The 19,046-nt window shown below is 33.9% G+C and overlaps 1 protein-coding gene across 3 annotated transcripts in view; it reads right to left on the bottom strand.

The window, feature by feature from the left end:
• BRINP3 (BMP/retinoic acid inducible neural specific 3) overlaps window positions 1-18,722 on the bottom strand; it is a 389,735-nt gene extending 371,013 nt beyond the window's left edge. Inside the window, exon 1 of one of the 3 annotated variants that reach the window (XM_053607791.1) lies at window positions 18,098-18,722. Coding sequence is in view for 1 of the 3 variants with exons in the window: in XM_053607793.1 (XP_053463768.1) it covers window positions 15,050-15,063 (14 nt within the window). In the remaining 2 variants the exon portion in view is untranslated. Of the gene's footprint in view, window positions 1-15,049; window positions 15,472-16,409; window positions 16,640-18,097 lie in introns of those variants that run through there. The other 2 variants (XM_053607792.1, XM_053607793.1) reach the window with 2 other exon arrangements.
• Between the last annotated feature and the right edge of the window lie 324 nt (window positions 18,723-19,046).

Here is a 19,046-nt window from a genome sequence, read left to right as displayed (position 1 = left end):
AAAGTTTTAGTAATTAGAGTTCTTAGTTAACAAAATCTCTTAAGAAAAACATAAAAATTTACAATATTGAGTGAAATACTTCAATTACAGTGGCTACCACATTTCTCTGATGTTTGGATAGGGATCTGGTAGTTTCAACTTGCTTTTCAAGCAACACTAAGTTTTTTCATTTAAAGCTGAACTCTTCTTATATGAGAGATATGCAGCAATAATTATGTAGCCCTAAAGTATCTCAAAAGAGTGATGCAATGGGTGACCTAGATCACAGATTCAGTCTTACCCACTATAAAATTAAAAGGACATTACCTACATATAATATAATTTACCCCAATATAAATTGTTCCACTATGAGGAATAAGAAATACCTTCTTTTTAAACAGCATAGAAAGTCTTACAGGTGAATACATTTTAAAATTAACTTATTATAAGAAGAAATAGCACAATCTAATAGAAATATTTTGGAATAGAAATTGGGAGATTTGGGGCTTCCTTCAATTTCACGTTTAAATATAACACAGTCAAATGATTCAACTCCTAACTTTCAAATCTGCTAAAGATAATAAATGTTTTTTACATATCATTTTTCTTATGTGGGAATTACAGCATTTATCTTAAAATAAATACACTTTATTACATTTATACATTTAGAATTATTCTTATGTGTGTTGGTAAAGTGATATGTATAATCCCTCTATGACTAATAGATACTGCTCATCTTTTTAAAGCACATACATTCTTATTCCACTGATTATAAATACATTTAAACTAGCAAATTGTCACCATTGTTATAAAATTATACTTACTTAATTTCAATAAGTTATTAAAACAGTCTATGTGCTTTAAGTCCATCTTACATATCTAATCTGAGAGGAAAAATAACTTAATTGAATGAAAGTCATAGTAGTACCCTCTAAATAGAGCTTTCCTATAACCAAACAGAACTGTAAGAATCTGAAAATATCTAGGCAATAATTATTCTAACCTTCCTAATTAGTAACTTGAAAAATAACTCTTTGAAAACAAAGTCAAATTTTCTCCAAATCTAACACTAAGTTTATAATATCAAGAGACAGTACAGAAAGTGGTTAAAAAATTGAATTCTGGAGCAAAACTACCTGGGTTAAAATCCTAAACCCTCTCCCATCACAGGTGTCCAACCTGAGGCTTGGACCTCAGGGGGCCATGTGCTGATTTTTTGAAGGACTTTTTTGGTGTATCTATGGTGTCGAATATCATGAAAAGTACTGTAGACCTTTTGTTTCGGTTTTGTTTTTGTTTTGCCAATCAGCTTTTGTTAGTGTTTTCGTATTTAACATGTGGCCCAAGACAATTCTGTTTCTTCCAATATGAGACAGGAAAAAAAAAAAAATGGTCAGACACCCCTGAGTAGATGTTTGATCTGTGGAAAGTAACTTCCCTTCCAGCTATTATAGAAGATCACTCATCATCTAAAACTCATTTAGAAAAACTAAATGAGTTAATATTTGGCAAACATTTAGAATAGCGTCCAGCATGTGGTTAGGGCATGAAGTGTTTTTAATCAGATTTTATACTGGTGTGAAATCATACAACTATACCATAAAATTAAGCTCAAGTCTTTGTACATAAACACACGATTCTGTTATATACAAAGAGTTGTAAAAGTAAGATACAATAGACCTAGACGGCATTTAAGGGCCTATTCTAAAATTTTATAATGTTTTCATTATATAATTATTCTGTACCAACACTACTGCCGTAGCCTCTAAACTATTACAGATTACTAAAAGCTACAAAAATGGTTTGCCAACACCTATGCAACCCTCTCAAAACTGTTTTTTTCGCTACAACCAGAATCATACGTTGATTATCTTCTTCATCAAATACATTGAGGACGTCCCATGGTCTTCATATATTTAAAACAAACGATATTGTGTATATTTAAGGTATTAAACATATGGCATAGTTACTATAGACAAACAAATTAACATATCCACTATCTCCCATAGTTACCCATCTTAACAGGTGGAACATAAAAAAAAGTTTCTCAAATTATGTATAGTGAACTACTTAATAATATTACTTGGTAATTACCACCTAATTGCTAGGTTTTAATTATTTCTTTTTCTTCTATTTCTGATTTGGGTCCATGTTTCCAGTGCTGTTCACTTCAACCCTATACAAATTTTTGGGATCATTTGAAATCATTGTTTACAAGGACATTTTGAAAAGAGTTATAATAATGAAACTGAAATAACCCACATAAGTTACACTTAAGTAGATACCGAGGACTTTCCTTAAGAGTTACAACACAGGAGGAAAACTTTTTCTCTTTCCATATCAACTCGCTAAGTGATACTTGTATCTACTCAAATATTTAAGCCTAAACACCACTTTTACCAACCTTCTTATTCATTGCACATATATAATATCCAAGCAGTTCCAAAGTTCTATGCATAATTCTTCCTCAGAATCAAATCTATAACTTTCTTTCTACCCCCACTTTACTCCGCTGCTTTATTCTGTACTGCCAGCACTACGACGATCCCTTCTAACTATTACAGATTATTACAAAGCTTCATAACCAGTGTGCCATCACCTATGTGACTCTCTCAAAACTGTTCTTTTCACCACAACCAGATTTATCTTACTAAAATGTCAAATCTGACATGTAATTCCTTGACCCACAATGATGTAAATGCACGCTTTCCCGTCTGTATAACATTTGAACTCTTTAAAACAATATATACAAGTCCCTTCCCTACGTGTGCACATCACCATCACTAACTACTGGACATCAACTGAGCTCCGGCCTTATTCTGTATCTCAATTTACCTCATTTCTGTCATTCCTCAGGACCTTTGCTTATGTGTTAATAGTTGGTTCTGTCTGAATCAGTTCAGTATTTCTACTTGAACCTCTTTACCTGCCTACATTGACCTTTACTTAAAACTTCAGAATAGATTGTCACTCCATCCACAAAACTCTCTGTAACCCTTCAAGGCTGTTACTCAAACTTTATGCTCCCATTCATTTCCCTCTCATGATTGTATTCTTACACTGCACTCATGAGTTGGTATGTTTGCTCTTTTTCCCTGCACATAACCCTACCCTCAATTAGATTAATTGGGAGGAGTAGTGTTCCTGTTTTAATGACAGTGAAACAGTTGCCAAAATACCTGAAATAAAATTGCCTAACAAGTATTGGTAGAGTGGATGAATAAAGTTTGTTTAAATAAGTACTTAAATTAAGATATAAATAATATGATACGGCTGGCAAGATTAAAAAAAAAAAAACTCCTTCTGTTTTGAAAGAAAAAAGGAGAGATCTACAGAGAAATTTACATCTGAGCTAAACTTCAAGGTGACAATTGCTTTGATATTTGAAGCAAAGGTATTCTGAGGTAATGGTTTTTATGTCCAAATTGTAAGCATAATAAATGGTTGTTCAAATACTATCAAAGGAAAACATTTTTAATATTAAAAACATTTTAAAGTCAAGGACATCAACACATCCTTATTAATTATTAGCTTTGAGCACAATGATAAGAGACTTATTATGATCATGTATAATTGTGAAAACTAAGAACTTTTTCACTTATGTTCTATTATTCATAGTTTCTAAAGATGGAAACTATGTCTGAAAGTCAAACGCAGATCCTAGTCAACAAATAGTCGAACATAAATCCTCTTCCCACTGAGCAGCACAGTGCATGTTACACTGTTAAGGTTCTTGAATTTAAAGAATCATAAATTAGAAATAGCAACTGAATAGCTTGTTTCTCCCCTTTCAAAAGGTCATGTACTAGGGACAAGTTGGAAGTCCTCCTAACTCCATAGGGAGGATAAAAAGACAGTGGTATTAAAATCACCTGCTGTTCTTCTTCACGACAAAATTAATATTTAGGAAGCCCTTCTATATGCCAAGCATTTTACTAATATTTTTTAATTTGACCTCTATGATTATTATCCTTATTGGTTTAGAATGCTGTAGTTCAAGATGAATGAGTGCACACCAGAGGAAGGATTCCCTGGAGCAGTCTTAAAGCCAAACCGAGTCTCAGATTTTCTCAGTTACAGCAACTTGCAACCTAATTAAAACTCATCGAAGACTGAAAGTTATTCATTAGAACTTGTGTCGTCTCTTTTGAATGAAATAAAAATTAAAAATAGAAAGCAGCAATAACAGAAATAGAAACTGAAGTAAAAATGAAATGGAGGAATACTATTATATATTATGAATTGTCAGTGTCTGCTTTGTATAATTTAATGTTTTCAATAAAGGTGATAGTTTCAATCAACTGAATGTGATTTAATTTCATAATTTAAAACATGTACGATAAATTCAACATTCATAAAATGATTTTTTCTAATTATGTGCGTTATTTATAGGGTTAAAAAGTATAATATTGGTCAAAATGATTTACTTTATATTTCTGTTCTTCAGAGAAATTATAAGATTAATCCAATAGGCTTTGATTTCTCAATCTTATTATAAATTGATTCATAGTACCACTGAAAGAAAAAAAAACTATTTAACATATGTACAACTGACTTAGTGTCTCACAATAGGAGACATAATAATATATTTGTGGACTGAGATGACTTGTAATATTTTGCTGAAATGCAATCATGCAACTTTAATTAAGGTCAATTCTCTCATATTCTCAAACATTGCAGATAACAGCAAGCATGTAAGGGTCATTTCTAACAAGTATTATTTTAAGAGGCAATAGTGTAAAAACTCTGGACTATAGCTAAGAAAGTATAACATGAGGTAGCTGGAAAAATCCTGTGTTTATAAAAAAAAATAGCTTTAAGGCCTTTGCTTTTCAATGACAGCAAGCAATACTTAAGTAGCAAATTTGATGCACATATCCAAACCTAAGTGGATAACACAAGGCATCATGGAAAATGTGCTTTCATTTTTGCATGTTCATAACCTGACTATATAATCTATAGTCAGATTAATAAAAGAATGAGCACTTCATTATGTACTAATTTACATCATTACCTTGGTATTAGTAGCTTTCTATTTCAAATAACCTAAAATTATTCTTTTTTAACATATACATTGTTTATTTAAAGGTGTTGATTTTAAAATAGCTTAAAAACTATAATTTTGTATTTTCTTATATAAAATTACCAAAAAATTTATTCAGATATAAAATCTTGCATACTTTACACCATGTGTTCCATTTTCCACATAAATTGATAGGACTGGGCTATTTTCTTTCTATACTCTACCCAGAGACAAATAATTGTTTAATTTGTGTGCTTTTGTTGAGATAAGAGTTATATTTAAAAAGGGGAAGAAAATCATTCTGACATTTAGATATACAAATGTTCACTGAATATATCTAGGAATTAAAGAAAAACTACATCTTTAAAACAAAGTTTAAAAAAGAATGTAAGAAAAAAAAAGCAAACTAAAAAAATAGTGATAACTCCTACGGCAAAACGGTATCATTCAACTCCAAGCAATGTGAATTTATCTAATCAATGCACTCAATACTAATATGAAACCAGCATATAAACAACTACATGCCCACAGGAAAGAAAAAACACAGGTACAGGGTAGAGGGAGGGCCATCGGCAGGATCTTACCTAACGTAATGTGCTGTCAATGTGTTGAGCTTGCCCATGAGTGAGGGGTACAACACAACTTGAATTTGCCTTAGAAATGAAAACAATATGACAGTATAAACATTTGTACCCTTGTATTAATCTGAAATTAAAAAAATTATTTTTTTATAGAAAGGAAATGCAGAAATATATGGACACACACTTACATGAATTAGCAATTCTTTTTCAATGTTAAAGACAAATGTCCTTAATATGTTCTATTAATAACTACTTTAAATTCTTTCCAATAAAAGAGGGTAGAAATTATTAAAGTAAGTGTAGACTAGATAGATTTCTTTTCATCGGTCTTCTAAAATTTGACAAAAATCTACCGTTGTCCTCTTTAACACCATTGTTCATATGATCAGATTATGAGAGATTTGCTGGCCAGTTTTACATTTTAGCAATCCCCACGGCCCCTAATACTTAACACACTGTCTTGCACATCGTAACTTTTTGGACATCCAGTGAATTGAAACGCCTCTTAAATAACTTTATAGGCAACTTTTTTTTCTGTCTGCTTACAATAGCAGGAGATTTCCATTACATTAAATTTGTGAGTAATGCATTGTTATTGTATTTTTTCATTTCCCCCTCTATTTTTCCTCAAAAGAACTGAGTTTCCTTCTTTTCATTCACATTGCACAGTTTGAAGCTGACCTTAGAAATGCATCCTTATCATTTAACTCTGCTAAACCTGTGTCCAGAGAGTCCTCCTCTCTATTTATTTTAGCTGATCAGGCAATATAGTGCCTCTGAATTACATTCTTTTCCATCTTAATGAGGGTTAGTATTCCTCAGAGGAGTATATACTGTGATAGGAACTAATCTCCAACCTGATCCTGTCAATACAATCTTGTCCTACCAATAAAAAGGAAGTTAAATGCTGCTACCTAATGGTAGAACTGATTAGAAAAATGAAGAGGAGGTGAGTTCCCTTCCTTAATTCTTTCTGGCACATACAGGAAATTATTCTTAAAAGCTCAAAGGATAAAAGCCATCTGAGTCATCTGTTAAATATAAAATATCAAAATGTTTTAACATAAGTGATCCTATAATACGTTTGTAAGATTCAGATTCTATTCATTGTAATTCTTAAGGAAAGTCATCACTAAGGAATAAAGTTCAAATGAAGGAGGTTTAGAAAGTATATTTGTAGGGGAAAATAGAGTTTTTTTCTTTTTTTTATTAAATCATAGCTGTGTACATTAATGCAATTGTGGGGTACAATGTGCTGGTTTTATATACAATTTGAAATATTTTTCACCAAACTGGTTAACATAGCCTTCACAGCATTTTCTTAAGTTACTGTGTTAAGACAATTACATTCTACATTTAGTAATATGAGAAGTGGTTTTATATAGATTCTTTTCTTGACCCAACTCCAGTCAGTTAGGCTCCTTTTAATTTTCTTTCAGATAAGCCCTGACTTTGGGGCTTCTTATTTATACCTGCATTGTCCAATTTAAGCAAGAATTCTGGCAAGTCAGTTTTAGCAGAATCCCCACCCACAGTCGATGATACCCCTAGAAACTTCCATCATCCCCCAGGTGGTGTTTGAGGACCATGATCTGTCTTCAGCAAGAGTCCTGTTAGGTCAGTTCAGCCAGAAATTCCCTCATCACAGATGTTTCCTCTGAGTAATTTTCCATCCACTTATCTCCATCCTACTGCTGGGCTATAAACTCTCACTTTTTCTTTTTGTATTCAGAGGTGAGTCAAATATGTCTTCTGCTTACAAAGTCTCTCATTCTCAGAATCCCCTCTTGAATAATGTCTGTCTTATTGGTCTTTATCAAATGTCATTAATAATTTCTAACATTTTCATAAAATATATTAATGTATTTTATTATCAAAACAGTGAAACAGAATCCAGCTTAAATTAAAGATTAAAAAGGAAAATACATAAATGGAGTAGAAATAATGGTTGCAGATATCAAAATTTAATATCGTTATTATGAATGGCAATATAATTTTACCTTTTCTCATTTTATCTAGTAATAAAAGCATTCTAGTTTGTGAAGAGACTAAAACATCTCTTGTTATTAAAAGAATTTTTTCACATAAATGTTAATTTAAAGAATATTCGAGGAGGTTAATTGAATAATCTTATTCAACACATACTATGTGCCAATCAATACAAGTAAAAGATAGTTAACATTTTGCCCTTGTCTTTAATAAACAGTAGCCTCAATTTTGTTTTTGCAATGCCTTTTTTTTAAACAATGATCCTGAACTAAAACAAAAATATTTAACAATATAATGTAAGAAGAACAAGATTTAATACTGGGATAAAGTGGTAAATGTAGAATGTAAAGGTTTTGGCACAGTAACTGAGATAACGCCGGAAAGGCTATGTTAACCACTGTGATAAAAATGTGTCAAATGGTTTATGAAGTGAGTGTATGATGCCCCATAATCATATCATTGTATACAGTTATGATTTAATAAAAAAAAATAAAAATAAAAATAAGAAATCTTGGAGTTTGGCAACCACATGAACTATAAAGGTCTTGATTTATAAGCAGACCAAACATACTCTGAAGTAAACTAGGCCTACATGGTGAAATAAGATGTCTAAATAGGAGTTATTTTATTCAGAAGCTTTAGTAAGAGCATATCTTCTGAAGATATAGACAGAGGGAATATTACATTTAAGGAACTTTCAAAGAAAGTTCAGTAGAAGTCTGTTGCTGCTGCTGCTGCTGTTGTTGTTAAGTTAAAAAGAGGTCCTGATTCTTTAAGCCATGGGAAAAACTTTTACCATTTCACAATAATAATGTTCAAATTCTTTTTGTCCAATGGAAGAAAATAAAAATGTTCAAACTTTTTTAACCGAGGAGAGTGTAGTTATAAATAATGTTAGTAGACCCCTAAATTTGTCCTCTTCCTGGTTACAGATTTAGTTTACAGGAAAATAATTGCCTTGTAGTTTAGGTAACATGAGGTAAGAATTTGTGTCTTTTTTAATCACTGACATTTCTGTAGCACCAGCAAGAGATCCTGGCATGTACAAGGTCTTCTACCAATGGAACTTATTGATAAATGGTTGAAATAAGAAAATTACATTCACAAATTTTTATAATATTACTCTGGTTTTTCATTCATTTTAATTACCAAAATTTAAAAGAATAAAATATTGGAAATGTTTACATTTAAAATAAATTAAAATTTTTAGGAACAAATAAACTCACAATAAGATATCGCCTACATCATCACTCTCAGAATGGTTACTACTATTTTTGGACTATTTTCAGCCCTGGTGCCCCCATTTCTTTTTAATTATTGTCCTTTAATACCTCACATAGAAAACATATTCTTTATTGACCTTTCTCTATACAGAGAAATTAGACAACTCTCTTTCCTCCAAGAGAGTTATATTTACAATATCAAAATTGAACATGTGTGAAAATAAAGTGAGTGGTCAAGCATTAAATTTGATTTACTGGATTAATTAAAACAAAATGTTCTCCAAATAGCAAAAAAGCCACAAGCATTTTACGAGCAATTGTTATGTCTTTTCATTGTTATATTCCCAAGGTTTACCCCAGTGTGCACAACTCATCAGACATCCAATACACTTTCTAAAAAGAACCAAAAATAACAAGAAAGCAGAGGTGACCTACAGCAAGCAAACCAAACCAGCATCAAGTTTTTAAATCTTTATCTGCTGTTTTCCAGGTCCTTCTGAGCAACCATCTAATAAACCACGTCAGAACTCTGGGTGTTTCTAATTAAAGAATATCTCCTTAGCAATAAAACTTAGCACAACTCACCCAGTTGACAGAGAGGCTGGGATAGCACATATTTTTATATACTTAGCCTTACAAGGTATTGGTAATATACTCTCTCTTGTTTATGCCGTTTTTCTCACAATAAGTTTCTGCTCCAATCATGGTTTCCCCATCTACAATTTTGAGAACACTTGATATTTCCAAGGCTCACTCACTCTTGTCAATATATTAACTTGTCAAATAGCCCAAACTGTCTTCAAACTCAATTGTTTATGAGATACTATTTCAGAAGAAATGTAAGGTAAATAAAGTCTTTATATAAAAAGAATCACTCAAAATTTGAAGGAAATTATAAAAAGAAAGACTAAATAAGCTATTTCTATGTCTCACATAAAGGGTACTGAATATTAGCTATATCAAACATACTATGTACACACTCTGTGATAATTTTTTAAAAAATAATATTGTCTGAACTTGTCAGAAATTATCTTCTGAACAATAATCACAAGAATCACTATTATCGGTGACCAAAACCCAGTAATAAATAGATAAATTTGAATGAACAGTTAATGACTGTTTTCAAATGCTGAACAAATAGTCATTTTCATGGTAGATCTATGCAAATCTATTTCTAAAAGATGCTTTTGGACTTATAATCTTCTTCCTTGTTACTCTTGAGTTTAATCTTAAAAATATTATGTATTGCATTTCTGAAAAGTACTGTGACCTGTCTTTGTATATACTAACTAGTCAGGTTGAATAATAAGAAATTCGATTACTCTAAATTCAAGTAGAACCATTCAATTTAAATGATTTGAACAGGCTGTATGTGGTATATATATTAATGTATTTGGCATCTTATAATAAAATGCTGAGAAAAGCATACGTTAATTATCTTAAAGTAGTATTTTGTAGAACTTTGCTGCATAATTTATTCTATCTTTCATAATTTATTTTCTGAAAATTTAGAGTGTGTTTATCAGCATTTAAGAGGTGTTTACTTCTGAAATAGATGGTTCCCCATCTCTACATGTACATTTACGGAGCTGATTTTCCAAACCATCAGAAATATAACCCTAGTAAAGACACAAAAGCCACTTGAATATGTTATCCATCCCAGGAACTTCTTGATTGCATTAATTTTTGTTCTATATTTACCTTAGGTATAACAGAAATGGATTCTGCACACAGTATTAAATCGTGTATCTAAAAGCAGTTACAAAAACTTGCATCTTAAAAGTCCATATGTATCAAAGATAATTTATAGAATACAATTAGGCACAACCTGCATAAACTTGAATAAACCCATGGCTTACCCTACAAATTTATTCTTTGATTTAATTTAATCACTTTTCAAGACTGGCTTATATTTATGGACATCATATGGAATGTTCTAAAGAAAATATTTTTCACTAGTGAGAGCTAGTGTTAAAAGATCTATAAAGTAGAAGTATAGTTATATACCAGCCACTATTTGACACTGAAAAATCTTAAATTCATGCTTACTCAATTTTGGTCCTCCCAAGGCTAGATTGTTTTTTAATAGTGCAATATTTTAGAGATAGCTTTTAAAATTAACAGAATGCAACAGTCCAGTAAAGTTAATAAAAAACAGCTCAATCCTGATGAGCTTGGCTGATATTCACAGAAATCAGGAAAACTAAGTCTATCTATAAGTATTCTTTCACAATAAGTCTATAATGGAATTTAAATGAAATACCCCATTATGAGAGAATAATTCTTACACAGCAAAGAGTTACAATGCATTTAGACATAATGTTCACATATTTATTAAGTTAATCAATAAATGTGTATTTATAGATTTAATTTTCTGGAACTATAATATGGTAGCTACTTTATTAGCTATTAGAAGATATTTGTTTTGCTTTGGGTGCTCTTACAGGCATCCACATCTCATCTGAGTAAATTAGGGCCTAGGCATTAAAACAAAAGCTTTTAAAAAATTATAAGTAAAAAATAGTTCACATTGACAATAATTTTTTTATTAACAAAGAAAGAAACAAATAGTTTGAGAAATTGTCAGTTGTGATTACTAAGGAAAAAACAATGAATATAGGAAAATGTGTATCTATAAGATTTCTCATTATAATCGACTGTATGTCATTTTTCCACATCTCAATTTATATTAGGTTGGCTGAAAACAAGCACTGTAAAAATCTGTATAACTCTTTATTTCATGATAAATAATCTAGCAATCCAACCAGCTCATTAAACATACATTATTTATATCTTTCAATCTGTGGTGAAAGGAAATTTGTTAGTGAGTCATAATTGAGTTTTTTATATTGGAGTATCAAATAGTTACTCATGATTAATAATTTCAAAATGAAATTGAAATACTCCAGAAATATTTATAGACAATTTTATTTCAAACATTATGTATAGAGGAATGGATTGTTAGCTTATGAAGTAGTTACCTACAAAGATTTTGTAACTGGATAGTTCTGCAAGTGAGTAACTAGATAGAAGCATTCCTCATAGCTCATAAAATATGCTTTGAATGATAGTACTAAAAGCTTTAAAATACTCTCAATAAGATATTTGATGACCAGTAAAAAGTGGTTATCAGTAGCTATTTGATACTGATAATAAATAACCAATCAAACACATAACAAACCAGGCCAGAAATTCCAGATTTCTCTTCCCTAGAAAAGTCATTAGTGTATTAGTATTCATGATTATTTTTCATTTTCAGAGACTTATTTCCCTTTTCTAGTATAGAATAAACATTATTACATATCCTTGTCTTTTAACAATTACAATCATCCATTAGAAAAATATTCAAATACAAATGTTTTTTACTTTGCTCTCCATTAGAACTTAGGAATTGTAAACATTAAAATAATAACATCATATAGCGCTACATGGAGAAACTGGTTGGGGCTAGCCTCTTAAATGGCTAAATAAAATTATCCAAGTAGTTGCTAAATTAAAATGCTATTTGAATTAAATCTGGTGAACTGAATATGAATTTATCAAAATGCTAGAAAATAAAAATATGGCTGTGTAAGTTTCTCCATTTTTTGGGTATCATGTAGAATACTTTGAGCTCGTTTTCAGTTAAGGACAGAGATTATCATCAGGTTGACAATCTGAATCTTCTAAGAAATCCTTTTCCCCAAATTAAATAACAGTGAGAAATCAATCAAGAGCAACTATGTTGTAAAAATGACTATTCTCCCAGAACTAAGTTAAAGCAAATGTAAATACACCATTAAGAAAAGAACTAATGAGCGTGAAGAATGCATTATTTTAACTTTTTAAAAAGTACAGCCTCAAAACAAATACTGATTAAACTTATTTGACCATTGACACTGTAGAATAAGAACAGTTGACACTCGTATTGAAAAAAACATTTCTTGTGTGGAGATCAAATTTTAACAAAAAAGACTACTTTAAAAATTCAAACTTTTACCTGGCGTATTTTATTTCTATCATATATTTATCCATTTAAAAATCCTCATCTTTTATGTCATTTCATCTACAACTTTTTGAAATAGGTATTGTTTTCTGCACATGAGAAATGAGGAAAATCAATGAAGAGTGGTCAAGAAATCTTAGCAGGCTCATGTTAATCACATAGACCTAGACCTGAAATTCTAGAAGAAATTTTAGCTCTATCAACACACCACTTTTTCCAAATAAATCACTATTAGGAGGTGAAAGAAAAAGATGTCAAGAGTCTTAGAGGAGTATATCATTAAACATATGCCATAGTCACAACATCCAAACACCTTTGGGATGATTTTTTTTTAAGAAAAAAAAAAATTTGTGCTAAACTCTTCACTGATTGGTGTCTTATTTCCACTGCTATCCGAACTCTTTTAATAGTAATATCCAATTTTCTAAATTACTAAAATTTTTGGATTCTTATTCCAATCAATGACTGCTCATTTTAAAGATAATATTAATATTAAACAAAAAAACTCAATATGAGGAAATATGTGAAACTGAATTATATGTTGATAATGAAACATCAAAGTTTGGAAGTCTCAGTAGTTGTGTTCTTTGCACTTGTAGACAGAACCACACAAATACAATATTCTGAAAAGAAATTTGAACTTTATTTAAAAACACACAAATTTAGGAGTCAAGCTAATGGTAGACTCCCACTATTATATAGGCATGAAATACATACAGACACACTCACACACATACACACACATTCTGAATCCCAATGGTTTCTCTCCTACTTAAATTTGATTTACTTAACTATTGTGTACCAATTATTTTGCAGGAAGAAAATCAAGATATACTATAGCTTAGATAAAGCTACATTCCCATTATTACCATGAATTTTTTAAAAGAAAAAGTTCTATAAGAGGATGACATCTCATATTATCTGATTAAAAGAAAATGAAATTGATTATTATAGAGTGTCATGTCTATTGTATTTGGAAATCTTTTTAATTAAAGCAACATAGACTTGAAATAAATACCTTCTCCATCCACCTATAAATGGATGTATATCTATCTTTCTATTTATACATAGACACACACACTAACAAAATGGGCACATTTACCCTTTACTACAATAAAATTCCAGAGGATAAAATGCAAAAGAATTAGGAATTTTAATTCATTGACAAATTACCTTCTCCAGTGGAGTAAAAGCTACCTTGTGCATCAAACTAAGAAAAGCACCATAACTTTGCAATTTTACAATTCAAAGTTGTAATTGTCTTTCTTATTTCTTCAAGGTCTTATCAGTGAGCCTTACAGGTAGAAAAATTATCATGTATATATATCAACAAGTGTAATTTCTAAAAACATTTCCAGAGAAAATTTATAGAATACAATTTCTTAGAGAAGAGAAAGTGTTGTTATCAAATGAAATGATTTTATGATTGTTTCTTAGTAACATTTATTTTTTGATTCACTGTATGGAAGCAACATGCAAGCCAAACATAACAAAACAATATCAATAATAATAGCAAAAATTATTAAAATATTCAAAATTTGATGTATCATTTTAATTGAGTCAAACCTTGTTTTGGAAGCAATTTATCAGCTGCTGGATCCTCACATTTATACAAATTCGAATTTAAAAAGTGTTTTATTTAGGGAAGAGTTTCCACATTTTTTTTACAATTGTTTTGAAAAAAAAAAAATTTTTTTTGTTTCAATTTTCCAGCTGGTTTCCTAAGCCCAATGAATTCTATTCTGGGGCCACACAGACACTGTCCTTGGAAGAGCTCTTCTTTTTCCCTTCTGTCTGACAACTCAACCCACCCCCAACACATGATTTTTTTTTTCTAGACTGAGAAAAATAGCATGGGAATACCTACAAAACACTTCTCTCAAGTTGTCAAAATGACTTTATTAGTGCAATACACCACTAATAGTTCTCCAAGCGGCGATGTTTCTAGCACATGTCTACAACTGCCACCCTCCATATTTCATGAGGGTTATCCATCCTTTCCTCTAACTCTTTATCCTCCCTATGTCTTCCTCTTGCCTTGGTCTAATTCACGTCTTTCATAACATTGCTAAACATTTAACTAAATTCATGTTAAACATGTAAATGGTTTTAAACTGATTCACGAATGTGACCGTTCAGTTATGCATCATAGGACTGTCTGAAAATGCACATATTCCATCTCTTAAAACAGGGGAAAAAAATCAACACAGGATGGTCACACATAGGTTATATGACTGTCAATAAAATACAGCCATTCAATGGTCCTTACCTTCTTAACTGCATGATGACAAACAAATCTGAATAGCACGCAAAAGAAAGTCCCCCAAATATGAATCATCTGTCTTCCAAGCTGCTGTGACAGTTTTATACCCTGGTGCTGTCGTCTTTGCTTACATGCCTTTGACTGGCTAGAATTTTCTCAGCGATCCTACCGTTCATGTGCATCCCTAGTCACCTCTTCCTTTTTTCAAACAGCCGGTGGGCACCGCACAGCTGGAGGCATGCATTTTATCTTCAGAAGTAGTGCCTACCCAGCGTTTCCCAGCCCCATTCTTATAAGAAGGCAGCTCCTTCTCCAAAGGGTTGATTACGTTCTCAACCTGGTGCAAAGTAAAAGGCTCTCTGTTTCAACTTCTGGGGACTAGGACTAGGAGAGCAGTCATCAAACTCTCCACCTCGGGCTGGCTGCACAACCAGCAGTAACCAGCCGCCTAGAAGCACCACCCCCTCCGTCTCCGGTGGACGCCAAAAGAGTGCTCTTCTCAGCCCCAGATCTCTCTACCTCCCACCCCACTCCCAACCCCATTCCCAACCCCTCCAGAAAAGAGGAAAATAAAAATAAACGACCAATTTTAAGGAGGGTATAAACTAGACAGCTCCCAACCCTCACTCTTTGCTTTTAACTTCAACCTTGTATTCCAAGCTCTAGTTTCAAGTTGAAACCCAACTCTCCAGGAACACTGCCCTCCAGATTGCTGGGAGTTGGTGAAGGCAAGGAGCGAGTGGACAGTCAGGAACAATACTTTAGCACACAGCCCAAGAAGCCATTCAGGAATTCTAAACCTTACTTAATCCGATGAAGACAGGATTTGGGGTATTATACAGCAAGCATGCTGAGGAATGGTCCTTTACTAATCTTAGACATAGCTCATTAAAAATAATAAACAAATAATAACAACGCAGAAAGATTACAGAGCCCCCAAGTCTGTTTTTATACAGAAGAGGTTTGTTCAAGTTCGGCCTGAGGCAGCTTGCAAATGCATCATTCTGAATGGATGGACCCCCCTCCCTCCCCGGCGCGCCCCACTCTCCGGAGCAGCAAGTGCCGGCAGCAACACACGTTCGCTGCAGGGGCTGAGTGCGGAGCCTGCGCTGGCGGGTCAGCTAGGGGACAGCGTTCCTACACCGCCAGCGAGCCGTAGGCTAGCTGGTCAACCATGCACCTTGTCCTCCCCATTTCCTGAGCCCAGGTGGCTGAGGCGTTTCTACAAACTGCGAGACATCTCCAGGCAGAGTCGCCTGTTGATAGCTCTCTAGTTAAAACGTTCTGGGCTGAGGGAGCCTCTCAGATGTAAATCTCCCTTCCACAAGCTTGAACTTCAGGTTATAATACAGCAAAACGCACTTACCTAAATACCGAATCTCTGTGCCTTGCCGGGATAGACTAGGTTAAGAAGAGAAGATGTGACTGCACTGAAAGTTTTTTCTTTTTTTTTCTTTCCTCCCTCCAGCCCTGCCCATCAACAGCAGTCCTCCCTCCAAAGAGGATGTTTGAATTGGTAAATTACACTAAGCCCTTGTTTCTTCAAATGAAGTCCCTGACGCTGACGGCACAGGCTTGTCAGGCAGGACGACCGGACTGGGAAAGAAATCAGGTAGAAACTAGTGACTGGGGAGGGGCGCCAAGAGGTGCGGACCACAGTCTCAGCCCTGTTCTGTCTAGGAGGGAGCCAAGGGGGGAAAGCCCTTGAATCCTGAGACTGGGGGATGGGGTGACGCTGCAGCTGGAGCACTTTTATGTCTGGAAGCTAAAAGGGCTTTTGAATGTAAAAATGCATGTTTGGCTTGTCGTGTCAGCCATCAATAATAACAGGAATAGTTCTTTCTGAGAAATTAAAAAGAGAGAGAAAGAATAAAGAAGGAAAGGAAAAAAAAACGCTGGAACAATAGGTTCTCACCTCCATCTATCCCAACTGTAGGAAATGTTATGGAAACCAGAAACTTGTCCTTAATGGGGGTAGGGGTGTTCATAGAGAAAACCCTCAGTTTGTGTTAGAGATTACTGACAGAAGCAGGTTTGACAAGTAATGAATGCATGTCAAGATGTGAAATAAAAGCAAAGACTTTGAATGTTTCTCTCCACGGCTATACTGAAAAAAGGAGGTAATAATTCTGCCGGTTAAGTCCCCCCACCCCCGAAAGGTTCATAAAAGCAAAAGCACTGACCATATTAACATACCTATTAAAAACTGAGGCTGGGCAAGTAGGAAGAGCGAAGCAATTAAATTTTTCATGAAAAGTCTGTCCCTGAATTTCAATTTCATAGACGCAAGATAATCAGTGGCTTCTTCTGATAGCTCTTCTTCTCTGAAATGAGCACTCTCTGTCCAATTAACTGTTCATCAGCTAATTCGCAAAATCAGACATGTACAGCCAAATACTATGCCTGAATTAAAATACAACACCTAAAACGATGTGTTCATGTATTAATTAAAACGTTGTAAGAAAAAAAAATGGTGCCTTCAAAACTCACACTCCTCTTCTGACCATTCAGAGGCATTTCAGTGTGCAGGGTCCTGTTAAAATCATTGAAATATACTTTACAAAGAAGTCCTCTTTCAGTCATGTAATTGTTTACTAGGAACAAATACTGACCTTAACAACCTTCTGAAGATCAGAGAGACTGGTGAACTTTCCCAGTCCCTGCAAGATTGTCACGTCTCTTTTAAGCTGTCCCTTAGATCAACATATAAAATTTGACCTTTGAAATGGCAGGAGAATGTGTGCCCAGAAGGGTTAATGAAAGGGAAAGGAAGTTAATGTCCCTATAACCTGTAATATAAATGAGGACAGAAATGTAAAAACACAAACAAAACAAACAAACAAAAAAGATTATGAAAGGGGTAACAAGAAGTAATTCATTACGTAGGAAATAGCGCAATTGCAACTAAAATACTAATTAATAAATACGGCCATATAGAGCTCTGAGTTCTGAAAGTAACTAAAGTGCAAAAAAGGAGACACTTAAAAAAATCAAATCTTATTAAAAATAACGCTAGTAATAAGTTCCTTAAAACATATAAAGAGAATAACTTACCGGAGGAAATTTCAGGAAGCAAGATGACTGTGGGAAAAATACATCCAAGATTCAAACAGATATTCCATCATCTTCCGAATCAAGGTAAAGTGGTGAGCTGCGGGGTGGTGGGAGTTTGAAATAATCTGCAGTTCCTGGTGGCATGTAACCAAGTAAAAGCCAGTTACACAGGCAGCCACCAACCCCCAAGAAAGCAAAATGTGAAAAGATGCTTTTTATTTGGGGGGTGGGGTGAGTAAGGGGGCTTATTTGTGGTGATCCTTAAGCTGACAAAGTAAAAATGTACAAACTCTACACCCCCATACAGTGGGGAAAGACAGAAGCTGTGGAACCCCAGAAAACAGGAGGTGGAATACAGATAAATCTGTAAGGAGAAGTAAAGGAATGTGTTGAAGACAGATAAAGAGAGAAGTAGTGAGCAAGGCTGTAGTCATCCTGATAGATATAGCAGCAAGAATGATTTAGGCTGCTGGGGAGGATCCAATGAGAATTCAAGAGGGCACCGCTTCGGAAATCCTGCTCTGATCTTCCCACTCTCAGTTCTTTAAGAGTTACCTGCGCTGGGAACATTATTATTAGGATTAATAGTATTCCATCAGTGCATTTCACTAGTATTTCCCTTGAACCTTTCACTCGCAGCAACTGAAGGAGGCGTAGTAAAAGGAAGCCCAACACAGCAACCCCTTAAATAAACCACTCCAACCGTTCCCATTATGATGACCAAATCATCGCGCCTTGGGGTTGGGGGGTGGGGATCCAAGGGCCGGAGATGCGGAGGAGGCCGACTGGCTCGCGGCTCTCGGGGGCGCTGTGCGGAGAGGACAGGGGACCCGGAACCCGGAGAGACGCGGCGGCGGCGGAGGCAGCGGCCCTCCTGGGTCCCACCTCCTCGGCGGATCCCGCCGCCCGCACCTCGGAGCAACCGACTTCCATTTGAAACCTCAGCTCT

Source organism: Nycticebus coucang, chromosome 10 (genome assembly GCF_027406575.1).
Source record: "Nycticebus coucang isolate mNycCou1 chromosome 10, mNycCou1.pri, whole genome shotgun sequence".
Taxonomy (NCBI): Eukaryota; Metazoa; Chordata; class Mammalia; order Primates; family Lorisidae; genus Nycticebus; species Nycticebus coucang.
This window is presented reverse-complemented; position numbering and strand designations above follow the sequence as displayed.